We start from the raw sequence: 27,168 nt of genomic DNA, 5'->3' as shown, positions 1-27,168 counted from the left end.
TAAGAGTCAGGATCAAGTACAAATTAACATTTTCAATAAACGTACAAATCATTTATTTAAAATGCAAAACTCAGAGGTACAAACAAAATACTTAAGAAACAATAAATCCAGAAATGTAAACACTTATAGAAAATATACGAACTGTACCAATTTAACCACCCACCATTCTTCACAAAAATAGAGAGAAGTAGAAAGACAAATCAATGCCTAATTGTTCTTTTTTCAGATTCTAGTTTAGAGGTAGAATACTACTGTGAAAGACTCAACAAAATTTAGTTCAGTTGAATTATGCTACAAGTGAATTTGGCCCATATACTTATAAATGTAATGAAGCCAGAAAAGAAGCTTCTTACTGAGAGCTCTTATACAATCAAATTTGGCATGGTACTTTCCAAGAGATAAAACACCTTTCCTGATAAATACTGGTTTATGCTTTTGCAAGTAAAGGATCCTGTGCTTTTTTCATTACTAACATAAAGAAAGCATTTAAAAATACACAGAAAGTCCCAACTTTTTGGCAGGCATATAGTAAGCAAGTGTTTCTCAGTAACTCGTCCTAGAAAGCCAAACTGGGAAAAAAAACCTTGTAACTATGAAAAAAAGACTTTGTGAAAGACTTCATGAATACTTGAATGCTTACTTATTTGGGTGGCACAGTCCTCAAGGGGAAAAAAAAAAAGTTAATACAACAGGAAAAAAAAAGATCTCTTTTCCACTCACTAAAAGCAGGGGAACTGCCCAGTTTTTACATATTTTTGTCATTCCATCAGTCTCCACCAAATGCTACAATTCTATCCTCTCAAGAAAAAGTGTATCTGCGTGAGACACACTGTAACTTCCAGTCCAATAACAAGTACCCAGGTAGTCTCAAAGAAATGTATCTTCCATTTTCGTTCAAACAACCTGCTACAAGTAAAAACTAAGATTGGAGTTCTTAAGACAATATATACAAATCCATAAAAACCAGGAACAATTTGCAAGCTCAATGACATACAAACATTATTCAGAAAAAAATGAAACTTGTTTTTTATATACAGACTGGCTGCGAAGTGCATTATTGAAATTGCTGCATGCAAATAGTATAATCTACAGTTGTTTAAGGAACTTAACTATAAACAAAATGTTAGGCTTCTGCAATTTAGTTTAACAAGGACTTTCTCAAGTATTTGCTGAAAGATGTTTGTGTTTTAGAAGCAACAAATATAATTTGCAGTCTTAATGCCTTCTTGCTTTGTGGTGTAAGAACTCTCTGGGGATGCAAATATGACAAAATCCCAATTCAGACAGCCAGTTCACAAGGACTCAACTTAAGCATGACCCGCTTCTTTTAAGGAAATAAAAGCAAGAGTTAGGCCAATGTTCAGTACCTTTTAAAAATTCCATCCTTGCCACACGTACTTGTTTTACAAAATAGCACCACACAGGAATAGTCACCACAGAAAAAACCCCAAACCATTACAGTTGCTGCATTAATTCAGCAGCTAAATCTCCCACTCACTTAAATTATGGTTTTAGGTACTAAAACCAGAGTTGTGACCATTAAGCTCAGTTCATGGAAGAAGGCAGAAACAGAAATTTACTTTCTGTCATTAATGAGTCATTACCTTGTGTTTCCCTTTTGTATCTAACAGAGTTATCTAACAGAGAAGAATCAATACAATCCAAATACCTTAAAAAAACCTTGAAATATAAAATGTCAACAGGCCTGCAATCATAAAAGAGCTGGTGTTACCGTTACAGACTAAACCTGAAAACATATATAAATGCTATTCCACCTTCCTCCTTCTCCCTACCTTCATAAAAGCAGGCAAAAGAGTAATTTCTGCCACAGACTGGCTGAAAAAGGTTTGCATGTGCCAGCCACCTCATTTGGGGAAAAAACTACTTGTGTGGCACAGTTTAAATCGTTAGTCTGAGCTATACTTAGCCAATTTATCTGAAACAAATCAAAGAAGCGCTTAAACTGTACTCACGGAAGAGCTGACAATGCTGCCTGACAAATAACCGTTAGGAATCTCTTCCATCAATACTGGAGGACCAGCCCAGGACAAAGTACCACAGACAAGCCTTCCTTCTACAAAGCACATTATTCTGTTGAATATGAAGCCTTGCAAAAGGAAAATGCTGTAAGACATACCATATTAATACAGGAAAATTTCAGACATGGATTTTCATATATTAGGCCTTCCGATTCCTTTATGAAATTTCCATCATCTCTAAAGGGAGCTGTGCATCTCTATCCAGGTAAAACAATATTACATACCTAAATTAAGAAAACTTATACAAAGAACAGTAAATGTTAAGCCATATATTAAACTATGACATTTCCATATCATGATTTTTCAAGAGCTCAAAACAGACTGAAAGAAGCCATTTCTAAATATACATCCAGTTTGATTCCTTATTTTTCCACTCTATCTCCCATTATGTCTTTCCCTGTATGTACTTTGTCAGGATGAAATACTGTGTATATACAAACTAATTACATTTAACCCTGTAAAAACTAATCCAAAACTTCACCATTTCTTGTGATTTCTGTATATTCAGGCAGCCCATCTTCTATACACGCAAGATACTTTTCCGAACATCAGAAAAAAAAAAAAAATCTTTCATATTTCACAGCTTCCCCAAAAGAGTAAGATAAAACTGATTATATGTCGGTACACACTTTGCTGTACCTTCATAAAATCACTTTTGGATACACAGGTTACAAGTTAAAAAAAGCCAACAGTTGACCTAGGCATTGGTTAAAATAAGTCGTTTTGTGTTTGTGTTTGCAAGCTCTAATTCCTCTAATTCCTCTGTTACAGAGGAAACGTCAAGAAACATCTAGGGCTTCCATGAAAATTTAAAGATTCACCCAGTTTTTCCCCTTGGACACCTCAAAAATTAAAGTTGTTTCTCCTCTTTCTAATTGAAAATTCTTGAATATGCTAATACAGCACTCTGTCACGAAAGAGAAGTTACTGTTTTATTACACCTAACCACTGTTTTACAGACAGAAACAATTTCTCTCTCAAAACCCAAAGTAAGCCTCTTCAAAGGTTTACATGAGAATTTTTTTTTTTTTTTTTAAATAACAGACTGACAGCCAAAGAGCCAAATCCTATGAACTGCGGAGATGTCCAAGCATGGCAGATTTAAATCCAAGTTGAGAACCTTCAGAGGACAAGGGTATGACTATGTAAGACTACACACTTTAATTAGATGTTGTGATACATTAATGCACCTGTACTACTTTCAATACTCAAGCACATTCCTGCTCTAAGATCTAATTATGAATATGGTTATGCTACAAACGTGCTGTAACTAGACTGAGTTAGAAAGATAGCACATTAAGAATCTACCACCTCAGTTGCTGGCGGGTTTTTTTCAGTGCTCTCATGTATGCAAGGCACAGTCAAATATCAGCTTGATTGCAGTGACAGCTCTTTTGAGAAGTTAGAGCCCTAGAACTTATTTTTTTTGGGGGTGGGAAAAAAGAGATGATGGCTATTCCATACACAGAGGCAAGCTTTATTCTTCCAAGGTGAATTTCGCCACTGGGCAGATGGCTGGTACAAGTCCAATACACCATATATGTTCTAAATAAAGGCTATTTTGAGGCCTCAAGCGGATACTGGCCTCATGCCAAACTCCTGAGTAGTTGTAAATTTCAGCTCAGAACCTAAAGCTGACAAGCAACCAAAGCTTTTACAAAAATTCAACTATTTTACATGGTAACATGGCCATAGGAGTCACTTTAAAACAGCACTACTTGATTTTAACACCACCATAGCACCAGAAGTTAACATGTGGATTCAAAGATTTATAATATACACGTGTCTTTATATCTGAGAAGTTAATATTGGCAAACTACTGAAACATTGGCCTTCCAGTACACACCGCAAAATGCAGTATCAGCAAACTGAACTGACCCCTAGAAGTCACGACGTCAACTTTTATTTTACTAGTGTCCATCACAAATCGCATGGCAAAACAGATTTCCCTTGTCACTTCTGCGGTACACTAACATACCTCATCTTTTTCCATTAAAAAACCAACACAGCAATGGCTAGGCAAGATACAAACCCTACTGCTTCCCCAGTGTTTAAATGGAAAGCATAGCCTACGTATCTTAGCATATTTGCCAACAGGGAAGAAACAGAGCTTTTTATCCACATCTAATAATCAAATACTGGACACAGAGAAAAACAAACAAAAAACCCAAGAGAGATGTCAAGAAATAGTTTTAAGTCATGGCATTTGCTTTTAATATTTCCACCTGTAGATAGAAGTAGCTGTGATCCATCAAAGGCGCCAATGTCTTGAAAGCCACGCAGATCCAGATCCCACAGTGACATTAGCATCCTTCTGGAAGCAAAACATATGTCACCAAGGCTGCTGCTGTAACCCAGCTGTGCAGTCTTGGAAATGATGTTCCCAAATCACACATCCTTTTGAAATTCTTATTTAGCAAAGGCTGCTACTGGTTCCGCTTTGAGTCTTACCTGAGAAAGGAGGGAAATTCAACCCCAGAGCAAAAAAAGGTCAAAGTTTGCTTGAAGCTCCCTAAGGTCTCAGTCCTGTAAGTCCCTGTTTCAGTGCACATGTAAATGATCTAATTCCTAGCCAGCAGCTTCAAGGAAAGGACAAAAAGAAGTCACTGACTTGGACACTAGTTTCACGGAATGCATCTTTGAAACACGGACCAAACTGCTCTTGTTAAAGTCAAAAGAAGTCTGAAAGGCAACTGCTTTCATCTTTCTCACCAGGCTGTATCCATACCCACACTCACTGCCTATATTGACCCCGTTTCTTCCCATATTGTTTCCTTCTCTTTGCAAAGTAAGAACTCAATACCGCTTTTTAGAAAAAAATTCAAAGACTTACTAACACATTCACCGAAGTGAATTTACAGCAAACACCACCACTCCCAACACCCTCAATCTTCAGAATTAATTTAATGGAAGCCAGTTATTAGGATATCAGTTTTATGTTTGAAAATAAAGTGCATAATGACTGTCACTGAGAACTTTGCTGATTTCAGGTTAGCGTAGTTAGTGTCAGTCCTCAGCAACATCAGTAAAATACTAATTAAAACACAAATTGGTAACATGAGTCAAAATCTGAAACAGCACACATGAAAAAAGTTTTACATAAATGGGAAAAACAAAGAGAAAGGAAAGTGAAATGGAATTCCTAGTCCTTTGTGGATCCGAGCCTACTATACAGCTATCCCAACATGCAGCATCTGAAATGAAGAATCGCGGTCTGTTTGCTTCCCTTCTACTATTCCTGAATTCAGTTTGCAGCTTTCTGGTGTCTGACTGATTTCACCTCGGGCAGGGGAAGATGAATCTTGAGGGAGATCTACAGAGACAGTGTCAGATGAAGAATCTCGGCTTTCTGCTGAAAGAGCGAGTTGTGGCCAGCTACCCTCTGTATCATTATGGCAATTTGCCCCTTCATCAGCCTCTTCCAGCTGCTGAACAGATTCCAGATACTGCTGTATTAGTCTGCTGTCCTGCTCATTACCAGAGCTCTCTTTACTTTGCCCACATTCCCCATGGCCATCCTCCACATCTGAGGAATATGCCGAAACAGAATTGCCACATTGTTTGACAGTTTCCACTGAAAGAGAGGTCTCAGTTGCTTCTGTTAAACTCTTTTCAGAGCTACATAAGTCACTGGCATGAGTCTGATCAGCCACAGAGGAGTGAAAACCAGAATCTGGGAACTGCAACAAAGACTTTTCCTGATGAACATCACTAGCTGGAACTAACCAAGAAGAACGAACATCTGGTGGGGTTTCTTGCTCAAGTGTGGATGATCGAATAGATGGTTTGGATGGACAGACAGTACTGGCTGAAGGCATCCCAGGTTGCCAAGCGGCGCCTAAATTTTCTGTCACTGAAAGCTGCCACTGTTGAAGGGATTTAACCTGTTAAAGTATAGAGAGAATTTCATTATGAAATGCAACTAAAAGTACTTTGATTTCTAGAGTATTTCTTGCCATCAGCAACAAAGCTCTAGTATAAAATTTAAGACTGAGGTAAACTAACAAGAGGTTCGTTATACCTTTAGGGAAAACCACTGTTAAATAAGGGCTTTTAAACCTAGATGCCCAACCCTGACAGAGCACACAAGCCGCCCAGTTCAAGTATCTGAAGAAAAAGGAATCTGCTCTTAAAAACAGAAAGGATGGAGACCTTTATGAAATAACCCATTCTTAAGAAAACAGTCAAGTCTTATTTCTGGAAGAATAGCTTATTACTATTAATAACTTCTCTACTTTAGAAATGAGTTGCTGACAAGCAACATAGCTTGACACCATTCCATTTGCCCTGGGCATCTAGCAGTCACATCATTCTTCACACCTGCTATGTTTATTTCACTTCCCTTGCATTTTGTCCTCCTTCTCACACCAGGCTGTAATTTAGCCTTTTGTAACAAAACCAGTGTTCTTGCACTGATACTTCTGAATGTTATTTTCCCTCAGAATACTAATATAGCAAACAACACAGAAATTAGATTCTAATAAGCCACCCAAGTCATCACTGGAAAAAATGAACCATATTGACTATCTCTTCAGGATCTACAGCACGAAATAATGCCTTTCAAATTCATATGCAAGCAGAAAAATAAGAGGACTGAAACTATTTACCTGATCCCAAAGAAACCTGACAGCTTCCTCCTGTACAAGCCTCTGAATTTTATCTTCCTCTCTTTCTTTTCTTAGTCTGCAAGAGCACACATCCAAATTTATGCAGCTTAAATATGCAACATTTGGGCCACAGGATCAACGAGAAAACATAAAAATGCCTACTTATATAACAGCACTCTTGAAAGATACAACAGAGCCTAACATTAAGACATTACCGCAGTCTGGCTTGCTATCAATATCCAGCTGCTGACTTCAAGTTTTTTTTTCAGTCACATTAAGATTCTGCTTCCTTTTGCTGCAGCACATTTATTGACTTGCCAATACTCTAAGTGTCTTTTTGTAAACTGAACCTGAACTCTTCATTTTAAGTAGACATGCTTCTTTTTCCTGCACAAAAACCCCAAACAAAATAGGGTTTCTTCATTTCAAATTATGCTCTCCCAGCTGATATCATTTGGATGTTGGTATGCTGTGTAAGCACTGGGAGTTTCTAGAGGTTCACTGAGGGCTCAACTTGATTTACAGAACTCCTGTCACTTGCGATAGTAAAGGAAAAGAGCCTGTTCGACTGCCAGTTCCCAGGCTGATCCAGAAATATATTAACTAAATCCACAATCTCTATCTTACAAATTGAGGAACTGTGATAATATCTCCTCCAAACATGGATTTATAGGATCAAAAAAACCCAGAACCAAGCACAGAATGACATTTTAAAATTGTATCACGCAAGGCAGAGAGAATTCTTCTTTTCACTGGTAACAGAGGAATGACTCTCAATATGGACACTTCATTTATAGAGTCTGTAATTGCTAGGAGACGAGTAGAAAACAAAAAAAGAAAAAAATCACACTTAGCAATTTCTATTTTGGTTATGCAGTGAAACATGCATGCCATGCTAACAGAGGAATAGAAAAATGTATTCTAACCCAACCCACTCATAGAAGGCACTTAGCGTACGAACGGCTATGTGTGTAACTGTGCTTATCTTACAGGAAGCAATCTTCTACTGTAATCAGTTTTGTATTACCAGTGCTAGGTTCTACTGTGAGTAGTTATATCAAGACCCATTTATACCTGTTCTGAAATATCCTGGAGCAGTAGCTATACTTATTCAGATTTGAAAATACACAGTGCAACCTCAACTTACTTTTCTATTTCATCAGTTAAGCAAATGATGTGCTCCTGCATTCTGTTCAGTCGAATTTCATACCGCACTTCTTTGGCTCGGGGATGGTAGTTCCTCGTGTAAAATCCTCTCCAGCAGGCTTGAAGCTTGGTAGCTGCGTTAGTCATTCTTTGCAGTTGAGCTGCACCTTGATCGACAACAGCTAATGAGTCAGAACTCTCTCCTGTCATCTGGTCAGAACAGAGAGTTGTAACTCCTGATTCGGTACTTATTGAGGTGCTGGGGTGACTATGCAGAGTTTGGTCTTCACAGCATGCTGAACAACTGCCAGTATTAGCAGTCAGGCTAGCTGTTACTGGATCAGAAGGCAACAGCACACTCTCTTTGATACTCTCTTGAGTTTCCAAACTTCCCACTGCTCTGTTCAAGTGCTCTCTTGTAACACATGAAGCTTCTTGCTTGTTAGCTGTTTCTCCACTATTAACATCTCTCACACATTCAATCACTGTACCATCATCATCTTCTAGGCCCAAGTTGATTCCATGTAGTTTCAGGTCTGAAGTAGGAGATACCGGAGACAATCCTGAAGCAACTGGCATGAAAGTAGACTCTGAGGATAAAAGGCTGCTGTTTAGTTTGTCTTCATCTGTCTGTATATCTTCAAGGTACAGCTCCTTGCGAAAACTTCTTTCAAGAAGAAAAGTGTTCTTTACTGCATAGGAATGATCATCATTTGCACTTTGTCCAACCCAGGAATTCTTCTGGATGATAGGTTCTAGACAGGCAGAAAGCCATATTCAAAAGTGTTAAATTATTTCAATAACATAGCTTCATTTAATTCATAGAGATTCACAATTTGGTTTAGATAGTCAGAACCTGAGCGTGTAAGAAAATCTAAAATGCTAGTAATGAGAAGCATTATTTCTGTATAACAATAGGGACAGTAACTACTTATCACAGTAACATCCACAAACTTTGCAAACACTGGGTACAGTTAATTGCACAAACTGCCTCCCCATAGAGAAGTTACACTTTTACCAGATAGAACAAAGTAATAACTCTTTATTTTATGGGATTGTGTTTTTCATCTAACAATCTTACTTGCATTTCAAGACATGAAAAACATGCAATATATATGTTTTTAGAAAAAAAGTATAACTTCAGTTGAAAAATCTACAAAAAAAAAAAAAAAAAATCAGTAGAATACAATAATAACAGGGTCTCGTTCCGAAATTCTCTCCACAAAGTTATCTGTGTTCAGAAAAATGTTTATTTCCACAGGTTAGATCACAGGTGCAGATTAGCTTCTTACCACTTTCAAGAACTATCTGTGGTGACTGGGCTGGACTGCTGTGTTCGTAAGTAACCGGTGGGGTTTTGTTGGGAGTAGATGATGTAGGTGGTCCTTCATTTTGGTTTTGATGCATCAACTGCCGCTGGTGGAGCCTAAGCAGAGTTCCAACAGATTTTGTATTTATTTTATACTTTTTTGGTGCAGAAGACATCTAAAAGAAACTATCAACTACTTTAGAGGAAACTAGTGATCAAACCATTCTAAACAAGAGGCTAGTTATGCAGAGCCCTACACCTACAAGACACTAACAGGACTACTCACAAAGTAGGGGATTGCACAGACTGCTCCTGTTCCCCTTCTTCCTGCCCCTTTTTCTTCATTACAATACGTGTATCAAAAAAAAAAAAGAAAAAAATCCAACATGCAATTCTGACTATAGACTAGAAGCCATGAAGTATTTCTAGACACAAGGAAAGTCTGCAGGTATCCTGTCTACTGCATGACACATTATGCTTGTATGTGTAAAGGAGTCTGAGGAAAGGAGGAAGTGTCTTTTACATTTGAAAATGGCTGAATCAAGGAAAGGGTATCCTTGTTAAAGGGACAAAAGCCTAATACAAATCAAGAAACATTGCCACAAACATAAAATCATCCTTTACAAACTGAGAAAACACACAGGTTTCAGTCCAGCTAAATTCAAAGATCATGAAGTAGAGGTCAGAAAGTCAAACTGCCCTGTAAATCATGTATGTGTGTGCATATATATTTATGGTGGGGACTTTGGGGTGGTGTTCTTCTGGTGAGGTTTTTTGTTCATTTGTTGGGATTTTTTAGTTTTTGAAGAGTTATATTTTACAAGCCAACTTCATGAATTTTCCCCAGTAACACCATGTGAATGTCACAGCATTTAGCTGGAAATTCCATTGTCAATATGCTTTAATTGTACCTTCTCCTCCAAAATGGCCCCAACACTTCTGTAATTTCCTCCTGGAGATCAAGCTACGCTGACAAAGTATACAGTAGCTCCTTCCAGATGCTCCCAAGTTTCCAGCCCTTTTAATGAGATGCCACCCTTCTGCTTACCACAACACTTTTGTTTCCCAACTTTTACCCACACTATGCCACATACATAGCCTGCTCCTTTGAGCTGAGTTTTCTGCTCTGATCTTTCTACAAAAAAGTTTGTCAATGGGTCCTGGGGAATAGGGATACCTGTATTGTTACGTTTTCTGACTTTTAATCTCAATTAGTTCACCCTTTCATGGGAGGAAAGTGCACCACGGTAACTCTCCTCATCTGCTTGCACAGACCTCAGCAAAACAGCTACTGCTGGCAGAGCCAGCAGGCTCTGTAGAGGCCTCTGCTGACAGACCCGAGGTGCCAGATGCAGCGATTGTCAACTGCATCACTGGGAACACTGTCCCTCAACGGACAACCTCAACTTTAAAACCAAGAAAGAATACACTAACAACAAAAAAGTGGCTGATACATCAGTGTACCACAATAGTCTTCATTTACAATTAGAACAAAAGTTAATCTAAGCTCCTTTTTGAGGTTTTCCTCACTTTCTCTGTGGCAAAAAATCTCAGTAGGGACCTTGTTTATTTTAATCACAGTCCTAGATGGCACAGCAAGCAGGAAAACACTCCCATTCCCCTCTGGGACACATCCTGTACCTCCATTACTCTTCCTATCTCCAGCCCTCACCATTGCTTTGAAATACTTAAAAGGAAATCTTATTATATCTAACACATACAATTATGTTCTCAGTTACATTCTCTTAACAACAGAGAAACAAGAAGTTCTGACCTTTGCTTACTCAGTATTTTTTCCAGTTTGGCATCCTCTTCAGTCTGGAGACCGTATGTAGATATAAGAGGACAAACGGTAGCCAAGTACTGGACTAGCTGAACATGCTGCCCAGGTCGATACGATCTTCCTTTACCTTGACTGTAAAGCCATTCTGCTTTCAAACTGTTAGGAAGAGGGAAAACAGTCACCATTAACGCATGGCATAAAACCCCTAACTCTCCTTTAATTACTGTTCTTCTGTTGGGTACCTAAGAGCTAATCTACAAATCTAATCAAAACTTGGAACATGCTCAGTGCCCAGAGGAACTGGGAATTTCATTACCAGAATAATGAACTAAGTATTCCCTCACAAAAGCATCGATGAAACAAAAGAAACCCTCTGACCGAAACTATGCAGTCTCTGCTTTATCTGTGTGTAGTCTTTTGAGCACTGAAAACACATTTGTATCAATAAATTTATCAGCAAAGGTTTCACAGAAATACAAAAGCTCACACAAACATGCAGAATAGGTGTAGAGAGCAGATCTTGCTGAAAGTACTCAACAACTGAAATCTGTTTTTAAAATAAATGCTCCTAACTCTGAGAACATTTACTATAGTATATCTATATATAGTTATACAGTTAATACAGAAAACCCTGTTAGTCATGAAAAAATTTTCTAGAATTCTTACAGGCAACTTTTTCAGAAAGTCATATTATGTTATGATGAAGCAGAAACAGAATTGGTTTACCTATGAACAAAAAGGCAGCTTTTTATTTTAGTAATGGAGGAAAAAAAGACATTAATGTCCCGGAATACATTCAAGTATCAGACTGGAATATGTTTATACTGGATAGTATTTATGCTTGGACTGTTCCAATGTCAAAAACTTTAAGACGACATCTCTACTCTCATACAGATATCATAGTGATATAATGACCACAATCACACAGTAACAAGTCATTTGAGCAAAATAGTATTTCACTAATTGATACAAAAAATGCCAAATCTAGAAATGCACATGCAAATCAGGCCCTTTGTAAAAGGGCACATTTGAGCTTCCCCGAAGCTAACAGCTTTAATATCTGCTGATTGTCCCATTCTGCAAAGTCAAATAGGCTGTAAGCTTGGAAGGGGTAACAGACCATCAATAAATTGCTACCACGGTTTTGCTTTGTGAAAGTGCGACTGCGAGTTGAGTAACAAAAGAAAAGCTTACTTCATGCTTCTACTTAAATAAACTTGTGATCTTACATAATAATTTCAGTGTAATAGATGAAAAATTTAGCAAAAGCAACAAGGTTAATTGGCCCATATCTCATATGGCCATCAGCAAGACAAACAGAATTTCAGATCATTAGCACTTTTCCAATTTTTTATTATATAAAAATGCAATTTCAGCTTAGCCAAACTTAATTTAATAATTTTAGAGATTTAATACTATTATGTCACCTTTCCTTCTGAGAAATCACATATCCATCAAGAACTTTAAGGTTCAGACACCAGCTGACAATATACGGCCTGTAGTCAAAGCCAGGGATAGAAGGTGTGGCCATCACACAAGGATTGTTCATAATTGACAACTGCTCCAATTGATGAAGAGAGGTCAGGAAAGAAACCTAAGAAAACAAAATGTGTTTGTTAACTGAACAGAACCCATTAAATGCTTACAGAATATACCACATTTCTCCTAGTTACAGCTAGACATCTCACACAAAACAACAAAACTATAAATACACTGAAAAATCACATTTGCTTTTTGAACATGAACATCTTCAAAGGACCTTCTATAAACTATTGCCATTTTCCCATTAATTCTCCTGTAAGTACTATAGCCCTTGGAAAGTATTAGCTTCTCTTGAAATCTGGGAATGAGGCTTTAAGTATAGAAAGGTATAGTATTTCTATAATTTCAGTTCACTGAAAATTTGAGATTTTGACAAAAAAAAAGCCAAAAAGCTGTAGAAACACTGTCCTGTTTTGAAGAGAAATGTATTACCAAAATAAGATTTTTCTTCCAACATGGAAGTCCAACTGACAGTTTTGGCTGCTACTTCTATTTAAAAAAACCCAAACAAAACAATAAAGACAAAAATCCCAGGCAGAATGTGTTTCTCTTATATAGTGTTTGAGAAACAGATTAAGACATGGGCCCAAAACTCATCAGTTGCAAAAGCACAATTCAAACCTCTGTTCTAAACACAGCAGCTGCAGAAGCCCTCTGCAGTAGTTAATCAGCTCAGCTTTTAATCTTCAGACAATTATGAAAAGCTCTCTATGAATTTACTCCTTAAAGTATACTTCTGACAACCTTGAATAATATATAGACATAAAATAAAAAAGGCAAAGTTTCTTTCAAGGATAAATTTTAAAAGGTATCACCTAAGCTTGTGCAGCTAATGCAAGTATAGTTGTTATTATATACAAACTATTAAAAATTGCTTCTATCAACATGGGTGGTTTTGAAGAAGAGAGCCCATTTTCACTTACAGCCTCAGAAGAATTATCCAACTATCTGCTTTCAGTCTACCTAAAGACAAGGTGACATATCTTCCATATCTTACCTCATTTAAGTCTCTGATTTCATTTTCTGCCAAAGAAAAAACAGTCAGATTCTGAGGTAGGCAAATGGGGGCAGTGCGAAGTGAAGTTATAATATTTCCATGTAGCAAAAGAGTCTATAAAATAAAAATACAGTGATGAAATATATGTTTCATCAAAACCCCCATATTTCTTGTTCGGGCAATACCTGTACAATACACACAAAAGAACTAGAATTAAGGCTTTTTGGTACCATCAAAATTTTTTATTCCAGTAAGGAATTTTATATATTTTAGATTTGTATGTTTTAGAGCAAATTCTTCTCATTTTAAGATGCAGAACTGAAGTATAGTCAGTTACAAATAATGTATTTGGAAACATTTTTTCTCTACAGCGCTCATGCTGAAAGAGTTAACACTAGGTTTTGTCTTGATTTGTGACATGAGGAGAGAACCAAGAGCTATGAACAAGATCTCACCATGTGATCTTTATCAAAATCATTACAGTCATTACAGAAAAATCACTGCCTCAGTTCCTGCAACTTGAAAACCAGGCAAAGAATTCTTACGTGCTTCCCTCTAGAAATTATAGTGATTAATTAAATTGCTTTAAGAGCTCATGCTTGATTAATGAATGCTTTAAAAAGCAGCAATTTTCAAACCAAATTTCTTTATGCAAAGAATGCAACAGAACCAGAGGTAAAACAGCACCTACCTTCAGCGATGTAAGCTTGGAGAGATCGCCTAATTGAGCTATGTTATTGTCTGACAAATCAAGATGCTGAAGAGACAGACAGGAATTGATTTGTTCAATGGCCTACAAAAATAAAGAAGTCAGTTACTCACAATAACTCTCTTTTAGTCATTAAATAAAACCAGGTATCCTCTATAAATTATTTTGAAAGCTAAAAAACACTGGATAAGTAACCCAAACCAAACCCCATGTTTTTACATAGTTTCATTTTAAAGATGTAATTCTTTTCTTATTTTGGGGACTATTTTCCACTTCCACATTTTGATATCAAACCTTTTATTTTTTCCTAGACAATTCTTGTCCAAAAGTTGACCTCTTCTATTTCATAAACCAGTAGATGCAAATCTTCACCATTTGTTCCAATCAAAACCAGAAATATATTCAAATTTCCCTGTAGCATTTTACAAATTTCTACAACATTAGATTCTGGAAAATGTATAAAGACTAAATACTTTACCTTAAGGTTATTGCCTGACAAGTTCAGCCATTCTAGGTGCACCAAATCCTTCAGCCCTTCCACATACCCAATACTATTATGTGGCAAGTTTAGCACCCGGAGCTTAGTCAGTTTTGCTACACCCATCATTCGCACCAAACGATTGTTGGCTACAGAGAGCTGCAGGTTGACACACAAATAAAAGAAACAGTTCTAACTATTAAACTGCACAGACAGAACAGGCTTTTACTTTTAATGGTTAAAAATCTAATCCAACAGGACCTTCTTCAATCTATGTATTCCATTTTCAAGCAAATAACATAGACACAAAAAACTACAAGAGCCAGGAAGTAAATTACTGATCAAAGTAGCCTTTACAACTCACTTTGCAAACTTGAGAGGAAATCCTCCTAGCAATAGCTAAATAAAGGAAAATGAATGAGGAATCGTGTCATATGAAAATAAGATTTTAAAATCAGAATTGCCAAATCACTGTTGCACTATTCTTCGTGTAAAATCGTACCTACTGTCAATAGAGCAGACAACAAAACGTATTTCACGTGATTCTCAAAAAGGTCCTGTGTGCTAACAGGACTGTAAATCACAAAGTTTTTGAAGGATAAATCCTAATTAGACATACACATTAAAAACATGACCAACAAGCTGGCAGACTGGTGAAGGTTTGTTGTAGCAACAAAACCCACCCCTCCTATCTCAGTTTAACTTGTCTCTAGAAGTTACTAGGTGACATCAGGTCTATCTGGAGGCACATGTCTGGGGGTGACAATTAAGATGGACTTGTACAGCTTTGCCCTGGAGGGATTAACACTCTGATTTTTGCAAGCACTGTGGACAGTCTTAACATTGTTACCACTAATACCTCAATGCACTGCTGCTAGTATTAAAATTAAGGATAAGCACTAGCAACATCAGGGCCTACATGAATTGATATGTTAACGAGACTACACAGATCCCTCCCCCTTCACATTCTTATATTTGCTATTTCTATTTCAAACTAATCCACACAGCTTTTTTTCTTCTTGTAAATTAAGGCTATTAATCCTCTTCCTTTATGAAGAGTTCTGAAACCCAAATGGAGAGGAGAGTCCTGAGAGAGTTGGGGTTGTTCAGCCTGGAGAAGAGAAGGCTCCAGGGAGACCTTATAGCAGCCTTCCAGTACTTAAAGGGGGCTGCAGGAAAGGTGGGGAGGGACTCTTGATCAGGGAGTGTCAGGATAGGACAAGGGGTAATGGCTTTAAACTGACAGGGGGTAGATTTAGATTAGACATAAGGAAGAAATTCTTCCCTGTGAGGGTGGTGAGACACTGGCACAGGTTGCCCAGAGAAGCTGTGGCTGCCCCCTCCCTGGAAGGGTTCAAGGCCAGACTGGACGGGGCTTTGAGCAACCTGGTCTAGTGGAAGGTGTCCCTGCCCATGGCAGGGGGGTTGGAACTTTAAGGTCCCTTCCAACCCAAACCATTCTGTGATTCTATGAAACATGAAAGGTATGTATGTCTCTATGTTTACAATTACACAGAGGAAAGACAAAACAAAGGTTTTTTTAAGGTTACAAAGCTCAAGTATTCAAAAGCTAAGTAGTGTCAAAATCTGGGTTATCAATGACTTTTCTACATGTTCTTATGACACTCCCCATTAGGATTTATTTGGTTCATTTTTAGTTACCTAGGTAACTAGCAAAACAGCCTCCCCCACTATCAACTGTAGAGCTACATTGAAAACAAAGCTTTCTATTTTAGTTAGCCATCATTTATTTTCCTATACACAATATGGCCTTAAAGCAGAAGTATTTTAATTAGCATCACAGTACCATTATTTCATAGCAAATTCAAGTCAAGTATCACTGACCTGCATCAGATTCCTGCATTTCTCCAAGTGTTCCAATTTAATTATCTGGTTTTTGTCCAGAATCAGAGTGTGAGTATCAGCATCACAGGGTAAGGCTGGACCCAGTTTTTGCAATCCTTGACCTGAGCAATTGACTACCAAACCTTAGAAGAAAAAAAAAAAAAAAAGATAAAAAAGCCCCAAAGTCAACACTTTATATCTGAGAACGTGTACTGAAAAAGCAAAGCAAGATAAACAATTTGTTTTATAACGCATGCAGCTTATTTGCAAATAGAAATTCACCTTCTTTCGCAAGCAAATTACTTCAGACCAAACATATTAGAATAACAGATTCAGGTGCTGGAAGCTATGCATTCCAGGTCCCGTCCCAATAAAGAATTCAGGTAGAATTCTGGGAAAGTCAGTAACAGATTCTCCGAAGTGGGAAGCAGAGCAAAATTTCTATAGCTGAATTTAAAGGTGTGATCCTAAAACCCCCAAATTTAAAAAGCCCCTACATTTTAAAATTCTTCAAAGATTTCAAGTTTTGAGCAGCTTGACAACTACCCATCTATGTGTAGGCACCCTATCTAAATTCCTGCTGTCAGCAAACCCAGAACATGCCTAGCACACATCTGTAGGATCACACTCCACAAACAGCAACCATAGGTGTCACTGAAAAAAAAAAAAAATTTTAAAAGAGGAGGAATCTGGAAAAATGGTAAGCAGTATCCATTCTTTCATCAATCAGAATGTGGGAAACCTGATGAGGATGTAAACCTCAAAACCTTACCTTCCTGCAGAATTGCATCAAACACCCTGCTAAAGGTGAAGATTTTGGCACTTAACTCATAAATGTGATTTGAAGATTAGGGCACTTAACTCATAAATGTGAAATACCCATGTGATAGTCTTCAACCAGAGGAAAATAAACAGCCTTATCATGAACAAGTCTTGAAAAAGCTAGACCATTGAATAAAAGCCCACAGCTTTCTCTTTTTCCTTTCCTCCCCTCCCTGTACTTCAAAGGAAAAATATTATTAGCCTACACCTTTTTTTTTTTTAAAGTGCACTCTCAATGCAAACTCAAAGCAGAGGTTTCAACCCGTGAAACCAAAACTGACACCTCTCTGTTGGCAGAAGTTGGATGCTTAAACTTCAGAGGAGAACCAAACTTAATATTCAATCCTCCCTTTAAAGCTTCCTATCAGACATTTTATGACATGCTGCCTTTTAGCAGTCTGGCTGCTACAAAACCTAATCTTAAGTATTTAACTATGTTAACTTATTGGGTAGGGAACGTGTCTAATTCAGACCCAAAGATTCCACTCCAGCACTTCACCAGCTAAATCCTCAAGTGCATCTCGCCTTGGGATTTTGGTGCCTGTGCCCCCAAATTGTATTGATAGGCTAAATGTCCCATATTCCAGCAAAGTACCTAGTGAAATGTCAGAACAAAGAACCCATTCATATAGCCATATCACAGTACTGCTGACATTTGAGCAGGAGCAAATTGTAAGTAGGCTAGCATACCATTTAATTAATGGAACATACAAAACGTTCCATGCAAAAACTGTTACTATATAAAGTTAAAAGGAAAACATTTGCCATCTACAGGGAACTTGAATCACTGGGCATGGTGACACCCGCTAATAATAATTTTCATACATTAAGCTTCTGCTGCCTGTCTTACATACATACACACACCATTCTAGTGCTTGGTCTTCTCTTACTATCTGCTCAGTAAATAAAGCTGCCTTTTTCAGCAGCATGTTACAGAAGAGTGCTCTTACCCTTACGTGTACTATATATTAGTATTCTTACAGTTTGCCAGCTTTTAGGGCTTAGTTATACTAAGGATGGAGAGAAACGCTTTTGACGTAGCATTTTGTCAACTCAAGAACATGCTTTTCTAAGAAGCATCTCTGACGACATTTGTTACATTTCCATTGTGTCTCAAATCCACAGCCACCCAAAGACCTCTGAAGAGCAGCAATGCAGAGCCAGCAGTACAGAACCAGTCACACTCCTGTCTTTGCACATTCAGGGAGAAGGTACTCCATGTTTCTCACTTAAGTTGCCACCTCTACAACCACTTGGACACTTTAACTAAACAGAGAAAGTTTGCATCTGCCCGTTTATCCAGGGGCTTGTTACAAAAATTCACAACTGGCCCATATCAACCAAGGGGAAAGGCTAGGAGCCACAGTATAGAATTACAAGAGTAATCCTTTTAATCATTCACATCAGGTGTCCCATACAAACTGGGGCACCCAGAATGTGGTTTTACACATGGTTCTTACACCTTTCAAGCATTTGGGTACAACATGGTTTGACTAGTTGCTACTTAACACGCACGCTACCATTTGAAAAGAAACTGTATTTCTATGGCATCGTCATCCACCTGCTTCTCTATTGATCTAGATGTCCCTGGAGTCAGTCTTGCTATAGTTACTTATCTATGATTGCCAGACAATGGGAGGGTTTCACAGAGGTGTTAGAGAAGGTAGGATGCTGGTGCTATCTCAGCTGTCTGGGAGTATCCTTTATCCTTTGTGGGTAGCTTTAAGATACAGAGAAGCAAAGGTCCCTATTTCAAGGAGGTCTGTGCTCCTCCTCCTTGCAACAAGCTGGCATCCTTTAGTTTGCTTGCTTAAGCATGACTATTCAGTATACAGTGTGAACTATATATATATGTCTTAAGAAAGTTAATAGGATTTCATACTATAAGGACTCATTGGTATAATACCTCAGGAATGAGATTTTCCTAACAAGCTCTCAGTACCCAGTAAAACATTTCAGAATTGCTTATTATTCGTTTGGCAGTTATGTACATTAACGGACCTCAGAAGTTCACAATTTTTGCTCAGGCCTCTGCTCACTCGCTGAGCCCTTAAGCCTTCAGATTCAGATGCGCATTATTATAAGGCACCGTCCTTTCAGACGGAGGCAGGAAGCAAAAAACTGCACCCTCAGAGGAGGTGCTGCCTGCCAAGACCTCTCTGCCCTCCGCTGCAGGAAAGAGAACCTTATTTCAACTCCTGGCCTATCTGCTACAAGGCTGCGGGCAAATCCCTCCTTAGGGGCGCGGGCCTCAGCAGGACGGACAGCCCCTCTCCGCGCCCCCCGCCCATGCCCAGAGCCAAACCCGCTCCTGGGCGGCGACCCCCGCTCCTCAGGGCGGGCTGCCCGAGCGCGGGAAGCCGCGCCGACGCCGATCTCCTCGCCCCTTGCTGTCCTGGCCGCTTCCAACCCCACTGGGGCACCTCAGGCACCGGCCGTGAGCGGGGAGGAAAGCGGGGAGCCGCCAAGCTGCCCCCTCACCCCCCAAAAGGAGGGGGCGCCCCCCTCGCCCCGCCCCAGCTCCCCCTCAGCCGAGCCCCGCACGCCCCATTACGAGGACCGCGAGGGCTTTCGGGACCTGTAGTCCGAACGCCGCTCCCGCGCCGAGCGCACTACAGCTCCCACCCGGGGACCCAAACCAACTCCCGCCGGCCCCCAGCACCTGCACCCCGGCCGCGCAGCCCCCGGTAGGCTCGCTGCCTCTGGTGCCCCCCCTTACCCCCTCCAGCCGGCGAGACAGTCTCGGTCCTCGCCGCAACCCCCGCCGCCGCCGCCGCCGCCATGCTTCCCGCTTGACAACGCCGCCAGGCAACGGAGCGCCGGGCACCGATTGGCTGCCTTGCTCCGCGACGGGGAAATCGTTTTTCTTCTCGGTACGGCGGAACGTCCCACGTGTGGAGCCACACGGCGGGATTTTAACCGAACAGCGACCAGCCCAGCCGGTGCGAGCGCTGCCGCAGGTCCCCCCCTTCCCGCCCCTCCCCTCTGTCGGTGTCCCCTCTGCCCTCCCGTCAGGCCCTGCGCGGGCGGGGCCCTCCCGGCGTGCTGCGCGCCGCTTCCCGTCAGCCTTCCTCCTGCCCTCCTTCGCTTCCTCTCCTCCTCGGCCGCCGCCGCCATCATGAAGTAAGCGCCTCGGCGGCTCCCCGCCGCCCCATCCGGGCCCATCCGCCGCGGGGAGGCCGCGTCTGCCTCTTCCCCTAACCCGCTCTCCCCCCCCCTTAACCCTTCTCTTCCGCGCAGGGTCGAGCTGTGCAGCTTCAGCGGGTACAAGATCTACCCGGGCCACGGCCGCCGCTACGCCCGCACCGACGGCAAGGTGAGGCTGGGGGCGGGCGGGGAGGCCAGGGCGAGCCCCGTGGGGAGGGGGCAGCCGTGGGGCCGGGCGGCAGGGGCCGGCGGGAGCGGGCCCTGCAGAAGGGGGAGGTCGGAGAGAGGCCGGCACGGCGCCGGGGGAAGCCGAGGCCTCGCCCTGGACGCGCGGTGGGGAGCTCGGTGTTGCCCGGGGTCTCTGGTGGCGGTGCTGTGGCGTCCGCCTGAATCGCGCCTCTTGAGCGGCATGAGAATGAGAAACGGCATCGCTGCGCTCCCGCCGGTGTCCAGATGTCGTGATTACCGTCAGACCTGGTCCGCGGGAGAACTGTGCTGTAACCCGGGGTTCGGAGTCGGGTTTTGAGTTGTGGTTTGGGGTGTCTGAAAGCATCTGGTCAGAAGTGCCAGAGTTCTGTAGAAAATGCTGTTTAGACGTACTGCCTCTATTGCTGAGGTTTGCTGAAGCAAACAACTGGACTTGCAAGTAAGTTGGGTATGGATTACGGGGATAAAATAGGGAGGAGAGCCCTTTCAGGCTCTCATATCTCATACAGATAGCACTGTCTAAACAGAAATACACTGTTTGTATCTACAAAAGGAGCATTTGGTTTTTGGGTATCCCAGTAGTCATCTTGCTGTACAGAAGCTCCTGGGAAATGACAGCCAAATAAATCGACTGCTTGAACCCTCAAGTGCTCTTCTGGGAGTTAGCTTATACTTCAGATTGAATTGTATAGCTGATAACAAATCAGCCTGCTAATTCTGGCTGTTACTCTAGGCAAGAAGGTTAGCGTAACTGCACGAGAAGGAACTGGGCCGAGTATTGTTCTCCTTGTGTTCTTTAGGCCAAGTTTTGACTCGCTTATGCATATAGGAAGCTCACAGTTACTTGAGGAGAGACACTTGAAAACGATAGTGCTGGATGAGGCTATTCCGTGCTGTGCCTAGAATACAGTGCAGCAGTGGATGCAAGCGGTAATTTGAGCTTTCCTCAGAAAAATTAAGCTGCTTCAGAATGCCTTGTAAGAGATCAGTTTGATCAATGGAATAAAATTCCAAACTTCTAAATTTTTAAAATTATCTTCTAAAATTTTTAATTGTCAGAGCTTTGTGAAGAAATACAAAAGCGTCACTGTTGAAGAACACTGAATCAAAGAATTACTTGCTGTGTTAACCTAAACTGTGGTAATGTCTTTCGTAGAAATAAAGCTTATACAAAATACTTTACCAGGTTTTTCAGTTTTTGAATGCAAAATGCGAGTCTGCATTCCTTTCCAAGAGAAACCCCCGTCAAATCAACTGGACTGTTCTGTACAGGCGGAAACACAAGAAAGGACAATCGGTAAGTATATACCAACTAATAGCACTCTCAAATTTTCTACCAAAAGAGGTGGTCACTGGTCTGTTAGAATAGAGGTAACTTGAGCATGCTGGTGTTTAGCAGAAGCATGACCCATATAACCAGCATGAAGACTGGCCAATACTGCTGAAAATGTGCATGAGTTTATATGCTGCTGTATGTTTGAAAGATAACCAGTTCAGCAAAAGCATTGCATTTGAGTTGTGTCACTTCTCTGAGGGACTGCTCAGAATCACAGTAGGTTCAGTAGATTTTAACAATTGTATGAATGGCATATGTTTTAAAAAATTAGTTTTAGAGTAGGTGGGTAATGCTGTTTACTATGCAGGCTTTCTAAAAGTTTGGACTTGTAAACTTCCTGAATGGTGATAGCTTAGAGAGCTGATTTGGATGTTAAAGGGTGGGGGAGCTTTTCGTGTACCCTTCTTGAAAACTTTGGGCTGCAACTTAGTAGGAGGTCTTTCCTATGTAGTCACTATTGCATGAAAAAGATGAAAAGGCGTGTAATGTGTTTTCACTGCTCTTGTTTAAACATGCACAGCAAAAGAGCATTTTGAAAGGCTCACATATGTGTTATAAGTCAATGTTTTTATCAGTTTGTTTGGAGAAGGAAAGCTGATGCTCCATGGCTTACGCTGCTGCCCAGCACCGTGATCCCACTTTAAACAGGTGGGAAGTGTCTTTCTTTCAGAAGATTCCATCAAAGTGGACTTTATCCCCACCCCCCCTTTCTTTTTTTCTTGGGGAGTTACAGAAAACTGAACTTCTGACATCCTTCCAAAGGATTTTTTTTTTTTATACCTTGGAAAGGAGAATACATTGTTCTTTCTTAGCTATTGATCTGCTTTGGTAAATCAAGAAATCCGTTATCTCCAAAGCGAGGAGTAAAATTCTACTTCGGTATAGAGTTTTATAATAGCTTCAATCTTGATAGCAGCTTGTTCCTATAATTGTTTTTAGCCTTTTGTTTAAGATCTTGTGATACTAATTGTCTGTCTTCATCTTCTGCCATTTTAGGAAGAGATACAAAAGAAGCGCACACGTCGTGCTGTTAAGTTTCAGAGAGCTATCACTGGTGCATCTTTAGCTGAGATTATGGCTAAACGAAATCAGAAGCCTGAAGTACGAAAGGCACAGAGGGAACAAGCTATTAGGTGAGAAACCGGAGATAAGTGGAGCTATCCCAGGCTTTTCAAAGATTATTAATGCTTTTCATACAAAAGCTTAAACTCTAGATGAGCTCTGTGTTTTACAAGTCTTTTTATGGTTTGGGTTTTTTTTGTAAAATCAGTATATTTAGAGGTAATACTGAGTAAATCTCAGCAAGAGATAGTAGCAGAGAAGGGTCTCTTCTTCGCCTTTCTCTTTGTGAAAATATAGTCTCCCTAGAGGTACTGAATGCAGAGGATAAACCTGAAATAATGCATTCCTTTCTCGATCTCAGGGAGTTTTTCCAGTGCTGAGACAAAGAAACTGAATGTCAGACATGGATAACTGTTACTTTTTCTGTGAATTAACAGGGCTGCAAAAGAAGCCAAGAAGGCTAAGCAGGCAACCAAGAAAACGGCTGTTTCTGCTGCAAAGGTAAGATGCAATGGGTGGACAGAAATAATGAAATGAAATATACTGTGTTGTAACACAACATTCTGTTGCAGCACTTAATTGGAAATTCCCATTTGTGTTTGGAAGAAGCATTTGCTTATCTTTTTTGATCTGGAAGCACCCTGACCAGACTTGTGTACTAAAGTTAAATATACCCAAACAGCTGAATAGATTGAACCTTTTTTACAGCAGAAATAAACATTACAGTAAAAGAACTTTCCGACCATATATATGTCATAGATTCTTGATGGCTAAAAGCTTGTCTGGATGTGTCTAGTATCTAGGAACTTGGTAACAATATATTGATGAATGCAAGTATATATGTCATTATTATTTATGAATTGATACTGTATGTTGGCATCATACATGTTGTAGGCTTACAGTGATATCTGTGTAACCATCTGTTCATATCATTCTAATCTGATAGATTGTAATTCTAGTCTAATTCTAACCTGATTTGATTTAAGTTGCCTCATTTCTGTCAAGAATCCTAAATACACAGGGACTGCAGATAAATTGCTTCTCTTTGCTCATACTTTATTATTTCTCTGCAGGCTCCTACAAAGGCAGCACCGAAGCAGAAGATTGTGAAGCCAGTCAAGGTTTCTGCTCCCCGTGTTGGTGGAAAGCGCTAACTTGCCAAACTGTTAGTCATCCTGAATAAACATCTGACTAACTTTGATAACTTGTGCCATGTTCTCAACTGTGTGAGATATACTGAGGATCAATCTGTGAAATAACCATGTCTGGTTTTGCAGGCTGAAAAACATCTTGCCATAAAACACTTGGTTTCTTAGACAATCTGCTGTATTAGCACACGTTTCATAAGTCTTTAATGAATGAATCAGGTGGCAGGGAAGATGGAGCTGTTTGAGGAGCTGTTCTTGCCTGAAGGACAAAACAGCACATAAATACAAGTTTGTTCCATATCTATGACAAATGGCATAAAAAGAGGTTTCTAAGCTCAGAGATTAAACTAAAGGGGTTGTAAAGCAGTACAGTCTGTAAGTGATTTAAGAGGTCTAATGCACTTGTGTTGTTGAACACATGTAGTGAGATGTGGAGGATCAAAGGAGAAACAGGCTGAAAAAAGGGAATGGAGGGTTTCGGGGACCACGGGGCTGTTGCGTGCAAAGGTTCAGGTGCAACTCCTGTGTCGGGAAGTAACAGAGTGATGGATTGCTGGAGGCTGTCGTCAGGAAAAGGATGGCTGTGAAGGCTGAATGAGCTTCAAATGCAGCTGATGGTATGCACTTATTTCAAACCCATTTAGGTTTGTATTTAACTTCCAAAATGCAGGTAGGGGTTCCCTTAGTAATTCCCCACCCTCCCGTCTCTAGAGGGAGTGGCCATTTGTTAAATTCTTCATGAAGTATGTATCTGTCTGCTTTAGTAATTACACTGCATAGACAGCGTGCCCAAACTTTGCTGTAGTTTTGATGGCCAGTAATAGCCTTGGCAAAGCCATGTCCTCTGACTTACTGGAAGCACAGGAGAAAATGCACCTTCTCTATTTTCTGCATCAGCTACTTCTCAATTTATTCATGCCACATCTTAATGCCTGTTAGCTTTGAGGGCTTGCTTTGTTACTATACTAGTAGAGAAAGCAGCTGTCTTCTCATAGTTTTGCTTCCTGCATTTCTTTTGGGCTTCAAAAGCAATGGCTGTAATGTGCACTTTGGATTATATTTTGAGTTGTATCATCCTTTGTTTTGGGTTTATTAATGAAATAGATATGGGTCTGAATGAAGGGTGCAACCCATTTAAAAAAATAGGCCTACCTTGATTATGTTAGTGGAATCTGCACCATTCCAAACAATTACGTGTTTTGCAGTAAAAAAAAAAAAAAAAAAAATCACAGGAGCTACTCATATACAGAATTGAAGGCTTTTAAACTGGTTAACACACTTGAAAGTGAAGGAGCCAGAAACTGGAGGGGGAGAGGGGGGAAGGAAGACTGCTTGTTATAGGGAAAGGAATTTTTAATCGTTTAAAACTGGAGGCTGAAACCACCACTGAAAGTCATCTATGCTACTGACAACTGTATGAAATCTGATTATATCAGTGTCTTGTATAAAGCACCTGGTACACTATTCATGCTTGTGAAGGTTTTCAGCTAAAATGCTGAAAGTGAAGATGAGCTTTTACAAACAATCTCCTTGAAATACCATTAATGATATAGAGGAATTGATTGTCAGATATGACAAATTAGTAAGTTAGTATTTGTTAAAGCTTTGAAGTTTGCAGGCTTTGGCTCCCTGGCGTTAGTGCAGAGGTGCACAGAAATGCTTTAGGATTACTTTTTGTTGCTGTTATTAGAGTTCTTACTGATTCAGTGAGACAGAGTAAAGAGTAACAGTCCATCAGGTTACTCCTATCACAAGCTCTGCTTGAAGGGAGTGAGGTAGGCTGTTCAGAGCAGGGTGCACATTATTCAGCTCAAACATAGCTATAATGCAATTAATTAACATGGAAATTAAGTCCTTGTGTTTACCTAATGCAACATAATTGATCCTCTATTAAATAATTATAATGAAAAATTGAACATTTAACTTTTTCATAGACCCACAGAAGAATTTAGGTTGAAAAGGACCTCTAGAGATCACCTAGTCCAACCCCTTCCTCAGAGCATATTCATTTAGTTAGGTTGCTCAGCTGAGTTTTGAACAACTCCAAAGACAGAGGTTCCACCTCTTAGGGCAACCTGATCCAGTATTGGACCACCACCGTGGTTTAAAAAAAAAAAAAAAAAAAATATGAAGAAATCCTTGTATATAACCAGAATTTCCTGTGTTCTAACCTGTGCCTGACAAGAGTTTGCCTCCATCTTCTCTGTATCCTCTGGTGAGGTAGCTGTGGACAGCAGCAAAGTCCTCACAAAGCCTTCCCTTTTTAAGGCTGAAAAAGGCGAGCCTCTGAGCCTTGCCTCATCCTTCATGCTCTGATCCCTGACCACCTTAGCAACCTTCTGCCAGACTCGCTCTGTCCAGTCAGTATCTTTGTATCTGGGGGGATCACAGTACTCCAGATGCCGTCTTGCAAGGACTAAGCACAACGGAAGGGTTGCTGCTGGCTACGCTCCTGCCTGGGGCATGGGTATCCTGCGGCTCCTGCATCTCATGTCTCTGTTAAGGGTGTAAACCAAAATCAGGTCAGAATTCAGACAAGGAAAACCATCAGCTGACGTTTCAAAAAATTTCCTTTCTTTCCTTTTACAAATAAAAAAGAGCCCACTCAACACCCCGAAGCATAGCTGCCATGGCACCCTGCCCGCGCGGGTGCAGCTGTCACCAGTTGTGCTGCTCCTGGTTAGGTATGCTCACACTGCAATGTGAAATCACGCCTCTAATCTTCTCATAGCTCCTACTTCCGAGGCAATTTTGAAGTGGAGGCAGCTCGTTTCGGAGCTCGGGCTATAAAGGTATTTATTTAGTAGCGTCCCCGGCTCAGCGCCACGGCCGTGCTCGCCCTCACAGGCTTTTCCCGGCTCTAAGATGGCTGCCCTCCGCCTTCCGCCCGGCCTCTCCTTTGCCCGGTTCCAAGATGGCAGCTTCGTTCCCCGAGCTGCGACTTCCCCGAGCACACGCCCCTTCCCCGCCCACCTCCCATGCGCGCGGGTT

At 40.5% G+C, this 27,168-nt stretch overlaps 2 protein-coding genes and 1 long non-coding RNA gene across 3 annotated transcripts; 1 reads left to right on the top strand and 2 right to left on the bottom strand.

Annotated features, from left to right (window-relative positions):
• Window positions 1-29: 29 nt before the first annotated feature.
• CEP97 (centrosomal protein 97) lies at window positions 30-20,270 on the bottom strand. The gene is made up of 11 exons (XM_074811401.1): window positions 19,997-20,270; window positions 16,456-16,598; window positions 14,611-14,769; window positions 14,115-14,216; window positions 13,424-13,537; window positions 12,312-12,478; window positions 10,876-11,040; window positions 9,085-9,218; window positions 7,794-8,547; window positions 6,647-6,722; window positions 30-5,923 (listed from the first exon to the last, which is right to left on the bottom strand). Exons 1-11 carry the CDS (start codon window positions 20,058-20,060, stop codon window positions 5,207-5,209), a joined length of 2,595 nt encoding a protein of 864 aa, XP_074667502.1. The 5' UTR covers window positions 20,061-20,270; the 3' UTR covers window positions 30-5,206.
• Window positions 20,258-24,233, top strand: RPL24 (ribosomal protein L24). Its single transcript, XM_074811416.1, has 6 exons — window positions 20,258-20,400; window positions 20,518-20,593; window positions 21,818-21,928; window positions 22,964-23,100; window positions 23,467-23,530; window positions 24,103-24,233. Exons 1-6 carry the CDS (start codon window positions 20,396-20,398, stop codon window positions 24,181-24,183), a joined length of 474 nt encoding a protein of 157 aa, XP_074667517.1. The 5' UTR covers window positions 20,258-20,395; the 3' UTR covers window positions 24,184-24,233.
• On the bottom strand, window positions 23,719-27,126 carry LOC141917827 (uncharacterized). The gene is made up of 3 exons (XR_012621480.1): window positions 26,872-27,126; window positions 26,349-26,673; window positions 23,719-24,436 (listed from the first exon to the last, which is right to left on the bottom strand). It is a non-coding gene; the product is annotated as an uncharacterized LOC141917827 (long non-coding RNA).
• Window positions 27,127-27,168: the final 42 nt, after the last annotated feature.

Source organism: Strix aluco, chromosome 2 (assembly GCF_031877795.1).
Source record: "Strix aluco isolate bStrAlu1 chromosome 2, bStrAlu1.hap1, whole genome shotgun sequence".
In the NCBI taxonomy this organism is placed as follows: domain Eukaryota; kingdom Metazoa; phylum Chordata; class Aves; order Strigiformes; family Strigidae; genus Strix; species Strix aluco.
The sequence above is the reverse complement of the archived record's forward strand: the minus strand, read 5'-3'. Positions and strand labels throughout refer to the sequence as shown.